General features: G+C 36.8%; 2 protein-coding genes across 10 annotated transcripts in view; one reads left to right on the top strand and one right to left on the bottom strand.

Annotated features, from left to right (window-relative positions):
• The window catches only part of SKIC3 (SKI3 subunit of superkiller complex), a 162,110-nt gene extending 154,042 nt beyond the window's left edge, over positions 1 to 8,068 (top strand). For all 9 annotated transcript variants that reach the window (XM_082375059.1, XM_082375060.1, XM_082375062.1 and 6 more), the window contains 3 exons: positions 3,516 to 3,646; positions 5,423 to 5,546; positions 7,267 to 8,068. In XM_082375059.1, the coding sequence (XP_082231185.1) occupies positions 3,516 to 3,646; positions 5,423 to 5,546; positions 7,267 to 7,341 (330 nt within the window). In that variant the 3' untranslated portion in view covers positions 7,342 to 8,068. The remainder of the gene's footprint in view (positions 1 to 3,515; positions 3,647 to 5,422; positions 5,547 to 7,266) is intronic.
• A 12,462-nt stretch (positions 8,069 to 20,530) lies between these two features.
• The window catches only part of FAM81B (family with sequence similarity 81 member B), a 58,185-nt gene continuing 57,626 nt past the window's right edge, over positions 20,531 to 21,089 (bottom strand). The window contains 1 exon segment of the mRNA XM_082381092.1: positions 20,531 to 20,861. Within this exon segment, the coding sequence (XP_082237218.1) occupies positions 20,728 to 20,861 (134 nt within the window). The 3' untranslated portion in view covers positions 20,531 to 20,727.

Below are 21,089 nucleotides of genomic sequence, written 5' to 3'. Positions count from 1 at the left end.
GTTCTTCATGCTGGGAAATTAAATCTGCCCTGAAATAAAATAAAAATAGCAATAATAATAGCAAACATACAGAACACTTAGCCTGTGCTAGGTTCTGTTACAGTGCTTTATACATATTAACTTCATTAATATTCATAAGAACCCTATTTTACAGATGGGGAAATTAGCTTACAATTTAGTAATACCCACATATACCTGCCCCCATTGCCCCACCACTACTACCACCACAAGAGTGTTTTCTATAGGAGCCTTGGTTCTGGTTCTACCAGTTACAACCTGTGAAAACTTCAGCCAATTAAGCTGTCTAGAGCTCCCCCAACCTTTTTTGGTAATAGTGGAGGTAGTAATACCTACTTTGCCTAGGTATTAGGAATATCAAATGAAGTTAACATTTACAAATGCCTTTGTAAACTTTAAAGCACCATCCACATCTAATTTGCTTGCTATAAGATTTGATACCCAGCAGTTATTATAAGGAGATGTCATATTTCTCTGGTAAAGAGCTGGCAGTGTGCAGAGGATGGGTATATTAAAATTAGACTGTTTTAAGAGAAGCTATTGTATGTGTAATAATATATGAAAAGGCTATTAAACTGAAAGTTTCCCCTGAGATATTAAATATCAGATGCCGAAGAGAAATATCAGACCAAGATACAGATTTCTGAAGTGGGTAGAAGAGTAACCTATAAGGAAGCTATAAAAGGATTAGAAGAGCAGAGTTGGAGGATTGTGAAGAAATCTCTCTGGAGAAAGCTGTTGCCTCCCCCGTCATCCCCCTGGCACGTTTCCACACACAGGTGCCCACCAGACGAGGAAGGGAGTCTCGCTGCCAGAGAGAGCGAGGCTTTGATGTGTGACCTCTGAGGTCCTGGAGGCACACGTCTAGAAGCACATGGACAGGTATCTGACACATGCCTCGGAAGCTGTGGCTCTCCACCTGCTGGGAAGAGAGTTGCTCATGTTTTGGAAAGTGACTGCATGCTTCTGGGAGAGAGTGGTCAGCAGTGGGTGAATCCCAAAAGTGGGTAGGAATGTGTGCTTGGGTACCAGATGCCCTCCATCTTGTGAAGGAGAGTTGCTGCAGCGTGGGGTCAGCAGTGCTCCTAGAGCTTGTTAGGGCCAGGAATGAGTGATGCCAGCTGAGATAGTGGACTGCCATGGGAATTATCTTAGATCCTGACATGTAAAGCCACCTAGAGGAGTGATGGGATCTAGCAGAAAGGAAGCTAAAGGTTTCCAGATTGCCACAGCATGTGAGGGGAGTAAGTGGAATAGTTCATTCACCCAGGTTAGTGGGACTGCAGCTGAGCAGGACTGCTTCGTGGGTGTGCATCCTATCCTGTGCACCTGCATAGGCCTCCACACTGGGTTTAATGCTCTGCAGCCGCCATCTTGAAATTCTTAATCATTTTGTAACAAAGGGCCCTGCATGTTTTTGTTTTTGTTTTTGTTTTTTGGCATTGAGCCCCACAGATTTCATAGCTGGTCCTGCAGTAAGAGACTATGCATAAAGTTGAGAGTCTCTGATAAAGCTAGGAAAGTCTGGATGAGAAAAAGATCTTTAAATATCTGTCAGGCCTAAAGAGCATCATCTTATGATGGCACCAGTCAAACTTCTGATATTTCAGTTGGTTCCTGAAACTACAGTTAGTAAGAAAAGGTGGGAGTGTTGGGCGGAGAAACAAGCCATCTGCTCCTCCTGTAAGCATACCCTAGCTGGGAGCTGAGGAGATGGGAGTGGGGTGTAAATATTACCTTTGAATGAAGATTGAAGTATTGAAGAGAGAACATTCTAATTAAGACCGTGTTTGTGAATGGATGTCAGAGTCATGGGACCTACTGTAATTTACATCCTTATTATATGAGGAAAATATAATATATTAAATTAAATAATAATTAATATATTAAATACAATAAATTTTAAAAACAATGGGAGACAAAAGTATATTTTGTATACACTTTTAAGTGTATTCTAATAAGTGTATTCTAATCACATTGTTTAGTATACCAGTTACATATAGAAACTATTATATCATAATATATGGGCTAACTTTACGGAATACTTTATATGAATTCTTGGAATTTAAAGAGTGCATTATAAAAGCAACCAGTGAGAGTTTTGTGTTATTGGTTTTTAAAAATATATTAGGAGTAATTTTATTAGTATGGGATTTGCCTTACATTCTTTTCCAGATGTACCCAAGGTGCCATTGCTCCTGTCTTTATGGAGGATGCCTCATAATCTCTGATCTCTGTTTTCATATTCATTATCCCTATGGCTTCCTCTTCCTTGATTACACAAATTACTATTGCCTGTGCTGAACTCAGAGTTTATTGCTCTAACATTTAAAATAATAATTTAGTGTTTGAAAGGGACTGTGTATTCACTCATTATATTGACTTTATTAAAATGTGTATTCTAGATACCTGTAATTATGAATTCTTGGTTACAATTTGAGGTTTTCAATGAAAGATTTTAAATACATTTTTTTCCTTCTTATGTAATTCACTAGAGTGTTCACCATTTTATTTGCAGTTACTGTTTCTTTGGAACTACTTATCTATGTTATTTCTGAGTCAGTACATACTATAACAAACTAAAGTTTGCAACCTAAGTGATGTATAGATATCTTAACATTTTCCCCACAAAGTGAAATTCTTAAAAAGTTTTTCAGAATTGATGACTTTGATTTAATTTATCTCTGATCTGCTTTGCACCTTTTTTCCTGTATTGGGATTTTATTAACATATTTCATTTCAGTCTTTCTTCTCTCCTTAGATAATTTTTGAAATGTGGAACTTATACACTACCAGTTAAAGAATCATGTTAAATTGAGTTTTGTATATTTGGTAGACCAGAGGCTTAGTAATTGATAGATTTCATTCACCCATGTAATAGAATAGTGCATTTTCTTTTAGCAAATATTTTAGTGTTTTTAAAGTGATATCTCCTTTTTGAAACCTTCCTTAATCCCTGTCAGCCTTGTTTTGTAGTTCCATAAGGGCAGGAATCAGATTTTAATCATTTTGTAGAATTTTGCTCCCTGTAGCATTTACATGGCAACTTAGACAAGTAGGCACTCAACAAATAAGAGCTGATTACATTTTTTAAAGTAAACATGTCAGAACTTCCCTGGTGGCACAGTGGTTAAGAATCCACCTGCCAATGCAGGGGACATGGGTTCGATCCCTGCTCCGGAAAGATCCCACATGCTGAGGAGCAACTAAGCCTGTGTGCCACAACTGCTGAGCCTGCGAGCCACAACTGCTGAGTCTGTGTGCCACAACTACTGAAGCCCGTGCACCTAGAGCCTGTGCTCCGCAACAAGAGAAGCCACTGCAATGAGAAGCCCACACACTGCAACAAAGAGTAGCCCCCGCTCACTGCAACTAGAGAAAACCCGCATGCAGCAATGAAGAACAAATGCGGCCAAAAATACATAAATAAATTTATTTAAAAAAAAATAAATGTGTCAAATGTTTAATGATTTAATATTTGTCTTTTATTTTTATAGGCTAATATTTCCAGTGATCACTGGCCATCCTTGGTTCAAGAAGCTACAACTGAGGCCTTGAAACTTTGCTTTTGTCCTCTGGCTGTCCTTATACAAGCTTTGTTACAATTCAAACGCAAAATGGGAGCAAGGTATGAAGAATCTTCGTTCATTTTTTTCTTCAAAGTGTTTCTTCACTTTTAATCCTTCTACGAAACAAAGGTTTAGAATTAGTTTAACAAACTTTGATGTTATTCATATATATGTTTCTACTTTGGAAAGGCTGGTTCTAGTAACCCAGTAAGGAAGAAAATAAAGTCTTACTTAAAAAAAGTAATTTGGTACCCAGATACAGAATATGAGAGATTTTCATGACAGCATTTTGAGTGAAGAAGGCCTTGGAATTTTTGCTCTTCGCTGTTTTAGGATGAGCCAACAATGTAAATGTGGATTCTAGAAACAAAACCCAAAAGGCTCAAGTTGAAGGCTAGATTGACATAAATTCCTGCAAGGCAATAAGCTATGAAAAAAAGTAATAAATATTAAAAAGGCAGAGATATTATAAATAATGTGGTTTTTATATCTAGAAAATCTAGACACTTCACAGATTTAAATATAAAAATTTAAAGTTATAAAATTTAAATTTAAATTTTAGCAGTCTTTTTATTGGAAGTGGAGATGAGGTCAGAAATAAATTTGAAGAAAATTACTTAAAGGTTATACGGATGAAAAAACAGGCAAGAATATTTTTAAATTCTGAGAATATTTAGCTCTAATGGATATCACATATAATACAAAGCATAAGTGAAACAATGGTTTAGGAGCATATATTACTGGAACAGAATAAGAATTGTAGACATAGAGCTTAACACATATAAATGTGTGGCAAAGGTCACATCAATACCACAAAATAGGAGTGAAGGAAGAGATAAGACCTATGACTAATTAGCAATTCCAGCATCATTTACTGATATTTATTTATTTTTGCCACTTCTTATATGACTAATTTCACCAAGAAATGTTTTAGGCTATAATGTGAACTTCCTAATGAACTCTTTCTGCCGAAGCTCAGTATACATGACTTAGAGAGTGTTAACTCCCAATTGCCTGTAATCTCTGTTAGCACCTCCCATAATTTTTATCACTACCCAAAATCAGCTCAAATAAACATGCCGCCTAAGAAAAAGCAGTGTGCTTTACTATGTGATTCCTATGTAAAAGCATCTTCAGGGCATGTTCTTCTTTAGCTCCTACTTCAAACCAGTTGCTACTTACAAAATCTTCCTATTCAGCAGTTCTGAAGTTACCACAATTTGTGTTGTTTCTACCCATACAGAAGTCTTTGGAGCCATAGATGTTAGTAAATTTGGAAAGAAAAAATTAGAACATAACTGTAAATCAGCCTATTATTACATAGGTTCATATATTGTACATGTTGTTAAAAATATATACTAAAAGCCTGATATTATACACTTAGCCTCTAGTGTAGATGTTAAATATTTCTTCTTGTTCCACTCTATATTATCTTTGCATTATTTATTTTCTGTCTACCTTCAAGAGGGATTAGAAGTAGAGCAGTCAGAAGTGCTCATGAAATAGGGGTTATTTTCCCATTCTATTTGGAAAGAGCCTTAATTTACTTATCTGCAAAATGAGAATAATAGCAGCAACCTACCTTATAAGGTTGTGAATGTTAAATGTGACCATATGAGTAAAACACTTGGCATACTACGTAGCACATAATAAATACTTAGTAAATGTTAACCATTATTACTACCTTTTTCATCACATGGATGAAAAAATTCATGAAGTAATCAGCACGTTGTCTGCAAAAGAATGAGAAAGATAATGTGTGTTTGAGACTAGTATATGAAATATCTTATATTAATTTATATGCTTTGGACTGAAAGTGAATATCTTTTTCCCAGAGAGACGCGGCGACTTTTAGAGAGAGTGGTGTATCAGCCTGGGTATCCCAAATCTATTGTTTCAACAGCACGTTGGTACCTTCTGAGACACTTACATGCCAAAAATGACTACGAGCTCATCGATGTAAGGCATTGATTTTATTAGAGATATTCATCTTGGACCTTTGTTGGATGAGGGCTGAGGGTTGCTATCCTGTGCATTGTAGGATGTCTAATAGCATCCCTAACCACTAACCACTAGATGCCAGTAGCATTGTCCTCCTCCCTCCACCCAGCTTATAACAACTGAAAATGTCTTCTAGACATTGCCAAATAATATCTGAGGTGTAATCACCCCTGGTTGAGAACCACCGATTTAACCTGTAGGAACTATATTCTCCTGATGTGCTATGTAGCATAAGAAAAGATAGATGAAGGCTCTGGGTTCTGGTTGTAGTATTTCTTATAACCATTGCAGTGGAGGCAAATAGGTAGATAGGATAGGTTTAGAAGTAGCAGAAATTAATGGGATGTTCATATTATCTTTGGAAAAATTATTTTACTTCTTATTGTCTTTTCTGTAAAATTCATATGACAATTTCTACTCCACTTCTCATGGGATGGCTCTGGTTTCTAAATATATAAACATGTACAGTTGACTCTTGAAGAATGCAGGTTTAAATAAATGGTGTGGGTCCCCTTACACTTGGATTTTTTTTTATAGTAAATACTACAGTACTACACGATCTTTGATTAGTTGAATCCATGGATACCAAGGAACTGCCTATATGGGTGGCTGACTATAAGTTATATGTGGATTTTTGAGCATATAGAGGGTCTTCATCCCTAATCCACACGTTGTTCAAGGGTCAAATGTATGTGTGTGTGTGTATTCTTTTTAAAAAGGTAGAGTCTGTATGACATGTACTGGGTTAAAATTCTTATAACTTCAGCCAAGAGTTTTAAAAACACAATGAAAATTGATGAGAAGCCTTTTTTAAACACCCCCAGCCTTGGGAGATGGAAATAAGTGTCTCCCTCCAGAGCAAGGAATAGGCATGTTTAGTGCCAATTATAAAAGATTCAAGTCTCCTAGGCGCCTAGGCTTAAATCTAAGATTCCCCTCTTGTCAACCAACTGTGTATGTGGGAAACTATATGCATCTATCCATGTCACCCCTTTGAGACTTAGATAGGAGGGGAACAGATGCAAATATGTTGATACTCATGTCGTTTGCTACACCATGAATGATAAAGACATTTGTCTCTGACCCAGGTGTCCAATCATGAAACTGTGACAGGCTAACTTGTTAGCTTGCAGATAGAGCAACATCTCAGACCCTTCACAGTGTTTGAAAATGAACAACCAAAAAATGTTTTAGTAATCAAATGATCAACTAAAATTAAAGCTTCTAGTTTGTGGAATTGATGAAAATTACAGAAAGGTTCTTAATAGAGCTTAGAACCCAAGCCTTGATCCTCAGCTCTGGTTTTAAAGGAGAACAATGTCATTTGAACAATTCTATGCATAAAGTGGTCTTTTGGGGTAAGGGTTTAGAGGTGACAGTATTGTAAACAAAGCCTCCAAACAAAACCTTTAACTTTATGCAGTGCTGGCAGTGGTAACAATCAAAATGTTGACATCCGTACTGTTGAGCATTTGAGTAAATTGTGCTTATCTCTGATGTTAGCTTTGTTTGAACAGTTTATTTCAGCAAAAATGACAGAAAGTTTGCACATAGTCACTTTTTCTTGTGTAGTTTGATATTGCCTGCTGCCCTTTGGCTTACTCGGCTTCTATGACTCTAAATATAGGTATTGTTAGTAAAGAAAATACTAACATTTCCTGTATGTAATTTCCCACAGGTGCTGGTAAACAATGCCAAAACTCATGGAGATACAAGAGCACTGGAACTGAATCAGAAATTGTCCTCACAATAACAATGCTTTATTTTATAGTAAGCAAGCAAAGAAAAAGCTATTAGAATGAAACAAAGAATCAAGACTTTTCCCCAGAGCAACATTTAAAAAAACTATAGTTGTAATCATCCATTCCTTTTTTAAATCTAAAGACGTTTAAGTTCTTAAGCTAGAGGTATAATTTTCCATAAACTCTTAATATAACTTTAATTTGAAAAATGTCTTTGATTTTGAGAAGTCTATAATGAAAGGAAAAACCATGGTTCCCTTAGTTGTTCATTAGTTATTTGTAAATCATTATTTTCGCTATCTTGCATGGTTCACCATTGGACTGTTTTTTGGTAATCCCTTACAATAAAGCCTTAATAGCCATTTGCTAAATAATATGCAAAAGGAGATTAGCACAATGCAGAATTTTATTTATTAAACAACAAATTCAAAGATTTAATTCCTTCTGTGAATTCCTGAGTTCAGCAGACCAACTCATCTAAAATCCAGATAATCTTATATTCTGTTTTACTAGTGGTTCATCTTGGATTCTGTTGAAGAAGCCTAATATAAATGTTAGGTGAGTCTTAGACTGCTAATGGATATGTTTATATAAATCAAAACACTTAGGTGTAAACCTGCATTTAAAACATTAATGAAAAATTTTGGAAAATAATGCTGACAATATTTAACTGATCATGCATTTCCTTCAATCATGATGAAAAGATGAACTTCCTTAAATAAAAAAAAAAGAAATGGCTGTCTTGTTTTCTTTATAGTATCGATATCAGATATAATTTCAGAATTTCAGATTTTAAGACATGAAAGCACATTTTCCTATTTTATTTTATTTTTTCAAAAAGCCCTTTATGGAGTGTTCTAATTTCATTCTTTTACATGTAGCTGTCCAGTTTTCCCAGCACCACTTATTGAAGAGGCTGTCTTTTCTCCACTATATATTCTTGCCTTCTTTATCAAAGATAAGGTGACCATATGTGCATGGGTTTATCTCTGGGCTTTCTCTCCTGTTCGATTGATCTGTATTTCTGTTTTTGTGGCAGTACCATACTGTCTTGATTACTGTAGCTTTGTAGTATAGTCTGAAGTCAGGGAGCCTGATTCTTCCAGCTCCATTTTTCTTTCTCAAGATTGCTTTGTCTATTCGGGGTCTTTTGTGTTTCCATACAAATTGTGAAATTTTTTGTTCTAGTTCTGTGAAAAATGCCATTGGTAATTTGATAGGGATTGCACTGAATCTGTAGATTGCTTTGGGTAGTATAGTCATTTTCGCAATGTTGATTCTTCCAATCCAAGAATATGGTATATCTCTCCATCTATTTGTATCATCTTTAATTTCTTTCATCAGTGTCTTATAATTTTCTGCATACAGGTCTTTTGTCTCCCTAGGTAGGTTTATTCCTAGGTATTCTTTTTGTTGCAATGGTAAATGGGAGTGTTTTCTTAATTTTACTTTCAGATTTTTCATCATTAGTGTATAGGAATGCAAGGGATTTCTGTGCATTAATTTTGTATCCTGCTATTTTACCAAATTCACTGATTAGCTCTAGTAGTTTTCTGGTAGCATCTTTAGGATTCTCTACGTATAGTATCATGTCATCTGCAAACAGTGACAACTTTACTTCTTTTCCGATTTCGATTCCTTTTATTTCTTTTTCTTCTCTGACTGCTGTGGCTAAGACTTCCAAAACTATGTTTCATAATAGTGGTGAGAGTGGGCAACCTTGTCTTGTTCCTGATCTTAGTGGAAATGGTTTCAGTTTTTCACCATTGAGGACGATGTTGGCTGGGGGTTTGTCATATATGGCCTTTATCATGTTGAGGTAAGTTCCCTCTATGCCTACTTTCTGGAGGGTTTTTATCATAAATGGGTGTTGAATTTTGTCGAAAGCTTTCTCTGCATCTATTGAGATGATCATATGGTTTTTCTCCTTCAATTTGTTAATATGGTGTATCACATTGATTGATTTGCGTATATTGAAGAATCCTTGCATTCCTGGGATAAACCCCACTTAATCATGGTGTATGACCCTTTTAATGTGCTGTTAGATTCTGTTTGCTAGTATTTTGTTGAGGATTTTTGCATCTATGTTCATCAGTGATATTGGCCTGTAGTTTTCTTTCTTTGTGACATCTTAGTCTGGTTTTGGTATCAGGGTGATGGTGGCCTCATAGAATGAGTTTGTGCGTGTTCCTCCCTCTGCTATATTTTGGAAGAGTTTGAGAAGGATAGGTGTTAGCTTTTCTGTAAATGTTTGATAGAATTCGCCTGTGAAGCCATCTGGTCCTAGGCTTTTGTTTGTTGGAAGATTTTTAATCACAGTTTCAATTTCAGTGCTTGTGATTGGTCTGTTCATATTTTCTGTTTCTTCCTGGTTCAGTCTCGGCAGGTTGTGCATTTCTAAGAATTTGTCCATTTCTTCCAGGTTGTCCATTTTATTGGCATATAGTTGCATGTAGTAATCTCTCATGATCCTTTGTATTTCTGCAGTGTCAGTTGTGTTACTTCTCCTTTTTCATTTCTAATTCTATTGATTTGAGTCTTCTCCCTTTTTTTCTGGTGAGTCTGGCTAATGGTTTATCAATTTTGTTTATCTTCTCAAAGAACCAGCTTTTAGTTCTGTTGATTTTTGCTATTGTTTCCTTCATTTTTTTTTTCATTTATTTCTGATCTGATCTTTATGATTTCTTTCCTTCTGCTAACTTTGGGGTTTTTTTGTTCTTCTTTCTCTAATTGCTTTAGGTGTAAGGTTAGGTTGTTTATTTGAGATGTTTCTTGTTTCTTAAGGTAGGATTGTATTACTATAAACTTCCCTCTTAGGACTGCTTTTGCTGCATCCCATAGGTTTTGGGTCGTCGTGTTTTCATTGTCATTTGTTTCTAGGTATTTTTTGATTTCCTCTTTGATTTCTTCAGTGATCTCTTGGTTATTAAGTAGTGTATTGTTTAGGCTCCATGTGTTTTTATTTTTTACAGATTTTTTCCTGTAATTGATATCTAGTCTCATAGCATTGTGGTCAGAAAAGATACTGGATACAATTTCAATTTTCTTAAATTTACCAAGGCTTTATTTGTGACCCAAGATATGATCTATCCTGGAGAATGTTCCATGAGCACTTGAGAAGAAAGTGTATTCTGTTGTTTTTGGATGCAATGTCCTATAAATATCAATTAAGTCCATCTTGTTTAATGTATCATTTAAAGCTTGTGTTTCCTTATTTATTTTCATTTTGGATGATCTGTCCAGTCCCTAACACCATACACAAAAAGAAACTCAAAATGGATTAAAGACCTAAATGTAAGGCCTGATACTATAAAACTCTTAGAGGAAAACATAGGCAGAACACTCTATGACATAAATCACAGCAAGATCCTTTTTGACCCAACTCCTAGAGAAATGGAAATAAAAACAAAAATAAATGGGACCTAATGAAACGTAAAAGCTTTTGCACAGCAAAGGAAACCATAAACAAGACGAAAAGACAACCCTCAGAATGGGAGAAAATATTTGCAAATGAAGCAACTGACAAAGGATTAATTTCCAAAATATACAAGCAGCTCATGCAGCTCAATATCAAAAAAACAAACAACCCAATCCAAAAATGGGCAGAAGACCTAAACAGTTCTCCAAAGAAGATATACAGATTGCCAACAAACACATGAAAGAATGCTCAACATCACTAATCATTAGAGAAATGCAAATCAAAACCGCAATGAGGTATCATCTCACACTGGTCAGAATGGCCATCATCAAAAAATCTACAAACAATAAATGCTGGAGATGGTGTGGAGAAAAGGGAACCCTCTTGCGCTGTTGGTGGGAATGTAAATTGATACAGCCACTATGGAGAACAGTATGGAAGTTCCTTAAAAAACTAAAAATAGAACTACCATACGACCCAGCAATCCCACTCCTGGGCATATACCTGAGAAAACCATAATTCAAAAAGAGTCATGTACCACAATGTTCATTGCAGCTCTATTTAGAATAGCCAGGACATGGAAGCAACCTAAGTGTCCATCGATAGATGAATGGATAAAGAAGATGTGGCACATATATACAATGGAATATTACTCAGCCATAAAAAGAAACAAAATTGAGTTATTTGTAGTGAGGTGGGTGGACCTAGAGTCTGTCATACAGAGTGAAGTAAGTCAGAAAGAGAAAAATACCGTATGCTAACACATATATATGGAATCTTAAAAAAAAGAAAATAATAGGTCATGAAGAACCTAGGGGCAGGACAGGAATAAAGAAGCAGATGTAGAGAATGGGCTTGAGGACACGGGGAGGGGGAAGGGTAAGCTGGGATGAAGTGAGAGTGGCATGGACTTATATATACTATCAAATGTAAAATAGCTAGTGGGAAGCAACCGCATAGCACAGGGAGATCAGCTCGGTGCTCTGTGACCACCTAGAGGGGTGGGATAGGGAGGGTGGGAGGGAGATGCAAGAGGAGGAGATATGGGGATATATGTATATGTATAACTGATTCACTGTTATAAGGCAGAAACTAACACACCATTGTAAAGCAATTATACTCCAATAAAGATGTAAAAAAAAAAAAAAACCCTTTATGTTAACTTGAGGAACCTATATGTCACTTACTTTGGATTTGTGTTTTTAAAATGTTTCAGACATTTGCATATTTATTGTATGAAAATGGGTGGTATAATTTATGTATGTAGTTTTTCTAAACGAGCAGCTTCACAGTGTTACTTTGTGAGATGATACAAATTGATAATATTCTGTAATTAAATTTTACTCCACAGGTTAATCTATTGAACTGTTATTGAACTAAATGTGGTGAATTGAATCCCACTTCACCACATTTGGCTGAATATTATCATTTGGCTGAATATTATCATCATTGAGACCTATTCAATCTGAATCTTTAAGGTTGGGGGCTAGGACTCTGCATTTTAAAGGCATGCCTGAGAAATTCTAATATTGGGCCATTCACGTTTGTGAACCACTGGATTAATCCAATGATGATTCTGCCCTTTACTTCTTTCTTTAATAAGATCAAGCACTTGCCATTCTCTGCCCATTTCTTGCTGTCCTCACAACTGTCAAACTGATTCAGTGCTTTTAACAGCCTAGTCCACAGACTTAGCAGAGCTGCCGTAAAAAGGCTGCCTGTGCAGTCCTGGGGCCCTTGCCCTCCTGCTTCCTCAAGAGGGCACATCAGCCTTTACCTCCAGAATGGGCTGCATCCGTCTGCTTACATGTTTAGGAGTCAGTTCTTGTTCCCCATTTGCTTTCTGGGCTGTCACCTTGCTTCACAAGGTCACTTTCACCTACAGTGTGGACTTGGCTAGCCTTTGCTCCAAGCCTATAATCAAGGAGTAACCTTTTGACTCCATTGCCTAGTTCTGGCCTCCAGGAACCTCAGATCCAGGTTTTCTAGAAAGGAAGATTGGAAAATACCTTAGTTAATACTATCTCAGGAACTTCTTTTTTGCATAGACGTACATACATCCTCTCTTTTGTTTGTTGCCTTCTCTTCAAATTGCTCCCTAATTACTGTGATTCTCAAATCATTCCTAACCATATAATTTATACAGAGCTGACTTTGTGCCTCTGACCTGTGCTAAGTGTTTTAAACATTGTCATTTAATTGCAGTTAGTAAAGAAGAGTGGTGCTAAACAGCATGCTTAAAGCAGAGAAAATTTGAGGTGAATCAGTGTTACCAGATTCTAAACTTTAAAAGAGGCTGGAATTTCTTTTCAGAGTTTATACATAAGTTTAATTAGAGAGATTACATTAAAAATTATTTCCTGACATACCAATATTTAGCATTCATATTAAGTATTTCATTATTTTCATTATTTCTTTGAGAATTATAGTGCATTTTCTGCCAATTTTTATTTACCTTTGCTATTATTATTATTAATTGATTATTTATTATTGATTAGATGTTTATAGGCTAGCTTGGCATCTGATGGTCATTTCCTATGGGAGAAATACATTTTAGCTTATGAGTAAACATTTGGAACGCAGTCTGTTTGGGATCACTTGTCATATTTCTTGAAGTGTCCCTTGCATTAATTTCTGGTCAGGATTAAAAAAATAACCTTAGTTTAAAGGCTATACTCTTTTTTCACTTTACGAAATGAGTTGACAAACTTCTTTTAATTTGGGACTCTACACAAAACAGGATTGGACAGAAATACTCAGCTTGTACATTAAGGGAATTAAAAGATGTGGTTACTTAAACCAGTATGAAACATTAGTTAGGTAAATGTTGAATGTTAAGTAATATATGAATATGAAAAGATACGTATTTGGTTGCTCCACAGAAAATTTGATATCTGCTTTGGGGAAATTTTATAGGAACACAAAAATGAAGCATATTTTTTGTACGAGTCAGTGTGTCTTGCAGATTCATTTCAATTTTTTGTATTAAAAAATGTGGAAACTTTGTTTTGGCCAAGTTGACCCTTGTCTCTGGACAGGTCTTCCTTTTTCCCACTTTAGTCTTAATGGATAGAAAACTTCTCAAGCTCCCATACTGCTTGTTATAAGGCATAGCACTCATCTGCTGGTTATAAACTGACCTTCAATTTGCAGTAGAGGTTTTTTGTTTTGCCTTTGTTTTTTTTTTTTTTACTTCAGAAAGATATATTTATGTATCAGATACAAGTATAGTGATCTTTCCATGTATATGTGTATATATATTTATTTTAAGACTTTTTATACAGATAATGTAAAAAGTCAGAAATTTTACCTTGTTTAGAGTATATCATTTTTGGTTTAGAAAATATAGTCACTTAAGATCTATTGCACCTAAAGACCACTCAGTGTCTAGCTGTCCCTGTACTATCTAATAAAGGGTTTTTCCTTTCTTTGGCTGAGTTGGAACTTTTTGAATAGCAGTATGTATTTTAAATTCTGATTTACCTAAACAAATACCTTACACAACTATAATTTTTTTATAAATGCTAAATTATCTTTAGATCTCACAATGTTTTGAAGTAAGAAATTTAAGAATAGTATCTCTTTAACAAACAGTGTTATGAAATATTTGAAGTATTTTTTTCTTGTGATTTGAACTTAGAATTCAAATACCTATTTGTTTTAGTGAAGGGAAATGATGCCAGGAGAAGGATAATTAAAATTGGAGTATCCATTGAAAAAAGCATTGGGTTGCATATAACATCACTGGACTGTTGAAATAATTGGTATGTCATGATCTTGCATGAGTTTGAATCAGTAAAAAAGTTCATTTGGGCTTCATGCTTTACCACATGCTTTCCCTGTATATAATACCTATGATTAAAACATATTTAAGTTATATTTATTCTGGAGAGAAGATGGGTATTGAAAAAATGCTTATCTTGTTATTTCTGCTTGTGGTAGGCAGAATAATTGTCCCCTAAGATGTCCATGTCCCAACCCCTGGAATTTGTGAATACGTGGCAAAAGGGACTATGCAGATGTGATTTAGGGTTTGGACCTTGAGATGGGGAGATTATCCTGGATTATCTGGGTGAACACAGTTTAATCACAAGAGTTCTTAAAAGTGGAGAGCCTGTCAGAGAGAGCGACATGACAGCGGGAGGTCGGAGAGATTCTACCTTGCTGGCTGTGAAGATGGAGGAAGGGGGCCACCAACCATGTTAATAAGAGCAGCCTCTAGAAATTGGAAAAAGCAAGAGACTTTCTCCTTTGGAGTTCCCAGAAAGGAATGCAGCCGGGCTGATGGCTGTGATTGTAGCCTGGTGAGAATCATATTGGACCTCTGACTTACAGAACTGTGAGATAATAAATTTATGTTGTTTTTAAGCCACTAGGTTTGTGGTAATTTATTAGGGCAGCAGTAGAAAATTAGTACATTGCTCATTGTGTAAACTGTTAAAATGAATACACATACTTTGAATTTAAATTTCACCAGATAACTGGAATTGAGGATCATCATCTAAATTGTTGCCAAAAAAGGGGTCATCAGATAAAGATAATGAGTTATTAAAAATGGTTACTGTGACAATATAAGTGTCAAAAGTACTTGACTGTTAGGAATATGTGGCTGTTCATTTCTGTAATAGTGTCTGAACTATTCTCACTCGACATTCTACTTAACAGCACAGTGTCACCAAATTAGCTGATTAAGTATTATACTTCTCTCTAATTCTCTTTAAAAGAAAATGCACTGGATTATACTCACAAAACCTAAGTGATGTATTTCAAACTGAGTTTCAATATTGAATGGGGATGTGACTGGATAAGTCTTATCTCTTGGCGTTTAGTTTTTAATGTGAATGTGTAAAATCAGAGCCTTGAGCTAGATTTCTAATGGATTTCTATTGCTCTAAGGCCACCAAAGTTTTCCAAGTCCAAAGTGAGCCTAAAGCAAAACACTGAAATAAACTTGGTGCAGCACCTGCAAAACATCAACTCTGATTTTCAGTGAACAGCGGTGCACACCCCCTCCCCTCACCAGTGCTTATAAACCTGCTTAGGGTAGAAACCCTTTTCAAAGAGACCTCACTGTAGAAAGGTGGGTAATCAGTTCTAGGTACTAAGACCTTGAGAAGGAAAATAGGCCTACGCTTTGAGAGTAATTTAATGGAATTAAATTCTGAATCATCCTATGAATGATTGAATGGAGTTACGTGTGCCTGCTACATGCGAAATAGGTTATACTTCATTCAGAAGGCCCACCCATGAAGTAGAATATGCATGCTGTTGGATTATCTGACTCCCAGATGGCTTAAATAACGTGAGTTTCTAAGACTCTGCCTTTTTAATGCCATTTCCTTCCCTTTGATAGTATAAAGTACGGTCATTGCTTAATCCCTATGGAGAAAAAATGCTGTAAAGTTTAGTATCAGGCGATCAGGAGTTATTTTGGAAAACCACCATATTCTGGTTTAAAAGTTCGAATCTTAATTGTTCTGTCCAATTTAATAGCTCAAGAAAGGGAAAATAGTGTACAAATAGTTTTTATGTAAAGAATATTTGCTGGCTTCAGAAGTTTGGAAATTAGCCTAGAGAGAAATCAGGTGGTGTGGAAACAAGACAACTGCAGGTTCTATCTTGGCTGACTGAGTTTTATGGGGGTCTTTTCGCCTATGTGTATTCCTGGCAGTGTTAATTTCTCTTATGTTTGAGACACAAGTGTCTTTGGGCATAAGAGAAAAGCCAAATGGAACAGAAGTTTGTGTGGAAAGAAGGAGATTAGAGAGAAAAAGCACTGCTGAGAAGGCAAATTTATATGGTCATAAGCAGCTTCAGTAAGGTAGAAATAAACATATTTTGAAATTGCCTGAGGTCAGCCCTAGAGTGCCTCAGAACAAGTGCTCTGTATATTGTTGGATGGCTTTTCTGTCAAAGAACTAGGTTCAGAATAAATTATTAACTCACTAGACCCAAATTTAGACAGTGGTGAATACCTATGAACACTGGGAAATATGTAGGCAGCATTAAGCTTTTGTGCACATCAAGTAGCATCTAAGAAAGCCCAAGTAAGATCTAGCATTGCAGAAGATCTGGTACTGTACCAACTGCTTCAGCAGAGGAGCTTCTTATGCTTATGAGGTAGTAGTCTCTACCGCCCAGGGCCTCAGCAGTCAGGGACTTACAGGCAGGAGTAGAGTGAATGCCTACTATGTGCCAAGCTCTTTACACTGTCGCCTCATTTTATTCTCACATAATGTTTTACAGTAGATATTATCCTCGTTTTACAGAGAGAGAGCACAGGCGAACTCAGATTCACTCTTCTAAAATTGTCTATTTTCTTAGGCAAACAGTTTGGCCCCCAAGATCATTTTCAATATTATTGTCAAATTTTGTTAATTGCTGTTACCTCAAAGAAATGTAAATGAGTCAAGGTATGTGTCTTTGTGACTGACTCAGTTATCCTTCCAAGGTGTATTCTGATGCTACCATTTACCTGGTACCACTATCTTCCACAATTCTAGGAAGAACCTTAGGAGGAAGGGAACCTCTTCCAAAGGACTAACTGCAAATTTATTTTTTCTCCAGCTTTACATGCAAATTTAAACCTATCCAGTCATAAGGAATACTTCACTCTTGTTAGATTTTGAACTTCATAGAAATTGAGGCCCACAGTGAACTAATTGTTTCAATTAGTCTTTGATAACATCACAAGTGCCAGCTTTTGGTTTTCTTTGACTTTTCTAACCTCTCTTCCATCAACTTTCTTTTGGCCCTCCTATGTCTTAGGTACCTAGCACTTTCTTGGCTTTGAAAAACCTTGCTCTCCTTAGTTATCAACCAATCCTTGCAGAGGCGGTATCCATAAAATCTCATGGGTGTGTGTTTTCTTTTTAGGGTTTTTTGTTGCTGTTGTGAATATGTAAAACCCTTTAAGTGCTAAGCAATGGAATTTGAGCATAAAGACTATGTAGTTTCCTTGGTTTGGGAGTGGTTTTGGGTTGCAGGAGTAGGTTTATCCAGCATCATTCCCATGCTTCCATGTAGGCCCTGTGCACTTGAAGTCCATCCCTGAATGTTTCCCTTGTGAATGTAATACATAACTTTTTTTGGAGAAGCATCTGGTAGTTGGATACTAATGACTTTGACCTGACAGTTATAGCTCTTGTGTTTGCTTTTGATGGCCAGAACTTATGGAGGAGTTATGCTTCACTGCACATTGGCACCAGCACCTTGCCCACCTCCAGTCAATGTCCATAATGTTTATGTAGCTGTTAGCCTACCTCGCCAGAGACAATAAGAAGTGCTTTTAAAGTAGAAGAACTGGCTTTTTTCTGAGGCAACCTTCAAGATGGCGGAGGAGTAAGACATGGAGACCACCTTCCTTCCCACAAATACATCAGAAATACATCTACATGTGGAACAACTCCTACAGAACACCTACTGAACGCTGGCAGAAGACCTCAGACCTCCCAAAAGGCAAGAAACTCCCCACGTACCTGGGTAGGGCAAAAGAGAAAAGAAAAAACAGAGACAAAGAATAGGGACGGGACCCGCACCAGTGGGAGGGAGTTGTGAAGGAGGAAAGGTTTCCACACACTAGGAAGCCCCTTCGCGGGCGGAGACTGCGGGTGGCGGAGCGGGGAAGCTTCAGAGCCATGGAGGAGAGCGCAGCCACAGGGGTGTGGAGGGCAAAGCGGAGAGATTCCCGCACTTCCTGCACGGAGGCTCGGCGCCGAGCAGCACTCACCAGCCCCCCGAGAGGCTTGTCTGCTCACCCGCCGGGGCGGGCGGGGCTGGGAGCTGAGGCTCGGGCTTCGGAGGTCGGATCGCAGGGAGAGGACTGGGGTTGGCGGCGTGACCACAGCCTGAAGGGGCTAGTGCGCCACAGCTAGCCGGGAGGGAGTCCGGGAAAAAGGCTGGAGCTGCCGAAGAGGCAAGAGACTTTTTCTTGCCTCTTTATTTCCTGGTGCGCGAGGAGAGGGGATTAAGAGTGCTGCTTAAAGGAGCTCCAGAGACAGGCGCAAGCCGCGGCTATCAGCGCGGACACCAGAGACGGGCATGAGACGCTAAGGCTGCTGCTGCCACCACCAAGAAGCCTGTGTGCGAGCACAGGTCACTCTCCACACCTCCCCTCCCGGGAGCCTGTGCAGCCCGCCACGGCCAGGGTCCCGTGATCCAGGGACAACTTCCCCGGGAGAACGCACGGCGCGCCTCGGGCTGCTGCAACGTCACGCTGACCTCTGCCACTGCCCATGACCAGATGGCTTCACAGCCGAATTCTATCAAACACTTACAGAAGAGCTAACACCTATCCTTCTCAAACTCTTACAAAATATAGCAGAGGGAGGAACACCCCCAAACTCATTCTATGAGGCCACCATCACCCTGATACCAAAACCAGACAAAGATGTCACAAAGAAAGAAAACTACAGGCCAATATCACTGATGAACATAGATGCAAAAATTCTCAGCAAAGTACTAGCAAACAGAATCCAATAGCACATTAAAAGGATCATAGTATATTTGTTGTTGTGGTTGTTTTTTAAAACATATTTTTACTGGAAACATTTTATATTGTAATAATATAAAAGCATTAATAATTGCTTAATGTAGAAAACAAAATTCTTCATAATTCAGTCACTGCTAGTCTGTTGTAAAGTCTTACTTTTTTTTTTTTTGCATACTGTAGTAAGTGTATTTTAACTTATTTTAAAATATTTTTGACACGGGTGGGATCACATCCATTTAGTTTTGCAGCTTGCTTTATTCACCTAACAGCATATCTTGGATATCTTTCTGTGTTCTTTTTAAGTGTTGGATAGCATTTTTTGTTGGTGATATCATTAATTTAGTCAATCAGTTCCTTTTAATTCAGCAGTTTTCAGTTTTTTTACTATAAGAAATGATGTTATAATGAGCATCCTTGTTTATATATCTTTCCACATTTTGGAATTTTCTTTCCCCCCTGCAATATATATTTCCAGCAGTAGAATTCCAGGGTCAAAGGTTATATACATTTTAAAATGTTAATAGATGGTTTCAAATTGCCCTTTAAATTATTGTACCAATTTGTAGACTCCCTAATAATGTAAAAGAGTACACATTTCTCTACAAAGTGCAAGACATGAATAGTTTGTTTTTATTTTTCGTGATTTTACCGCCCAATACCAGGCTCTCCATTTAACATTTATATCTACAAAAGTTAGAAATATTTTAATTTTATGGGAAACTAATTAGTGCTTTTGAAGTGCTTCTGAATTTAGCACCAAGATAAAATTATGTTGGATGTTTTTCATGGAAACTGTTGTATTCTTTTATTTCACATCGTTAACTCTTACTTGCTCATAATTCTGATACATATTGAGTACAATGAATTAATATTTTAAATGTGCATAAGTTAGACTTGCTATAAATATTGGGATTGTTAGAAAACTAAAACCTCTGGATCAGAAGTTGCAGTCTGACATTTCAGTTGACTGTATCTGCCCTACAGACATTCCCTCACAGTTTAAGAACTATTTTACACTAGTTGCTAATGCTTATAAATGGTTTCATATAAAATCAGATTTCTGGTTTCTTTTGAAAAATAAAATTTTTGGCAATAATGGATTTTATGCATGTAAATAATGGACTGGAACTCCATAGTTGCTATTATTTTTAGACAGGTAAGTGGTCTCCAATTTTCCACAGTTTCCGCCATTCTTTAATATATTATACTAGGCCTACTTCACTCGTTTATGTACAACATTCAGATTTGTGGGCAAATAAAAATATAAAATGCATGTATGGAAAGAAATTCCTTAATTTTTTCACTAATAAATTAATGAAGACATAATAAAGCTTCTTTGCTTTATTGGGTTTCCTGGTACATTCATCTCCTTAAAAAGGTGGTAAGAAATAGAAGCAGTAAACATCCCAGAGATATTAGCTTTCTTCTTCCCAACTTTTGCCAACAAACCACTCCACTGGCTGGTGAAAAGGAAGATGGCTGGAAAGTTTATACTTCCTGGAGTTCCACTATCTTACGCTGCAATTTCTTTAGGTCTTTCTGTACTTTATACTTCTCTAAATCCATCTTTGTTTTCTGTATTTGTTGGAGGGAGTTGAGAGAGTCATGAATCAATTTAAATCCTAGAAGAGGATATGAAAATAGGTATACTGAGACTAAACAATGCATTGGAACTTTTAAACGTTTTAACAAAAGTTGCTAATCAGCAGTCCTGCCATAACTGATCATTGTTTAATTCAAAGCATATTAAATTCCATTAAGACCAGTCTAAACATGTACAATAATTTATTTCTTGTATGTCATGAAGATGCATTAGCAACAGTGTTTCAACTTATATCTGGCTTCATTGT

The sequence above is a fragment of the Balaenoptera borealis genome (assembly GCF_965194805.1).
Source record: "Balaenoptera borealis genome assembly, chromosome: 2".
Classification (NCBI taxonomy): Eukaryota; Metazoa; Chordata; class Mammalia; order Artiodactyla; family Balaenopteridae; genus Balaenoptera; species Balaenoptera borealis.
Note: the sequence above shows the minus strand (reverse complement) of the source record. Positions and strands in the feature narration are given on the sequence as shown.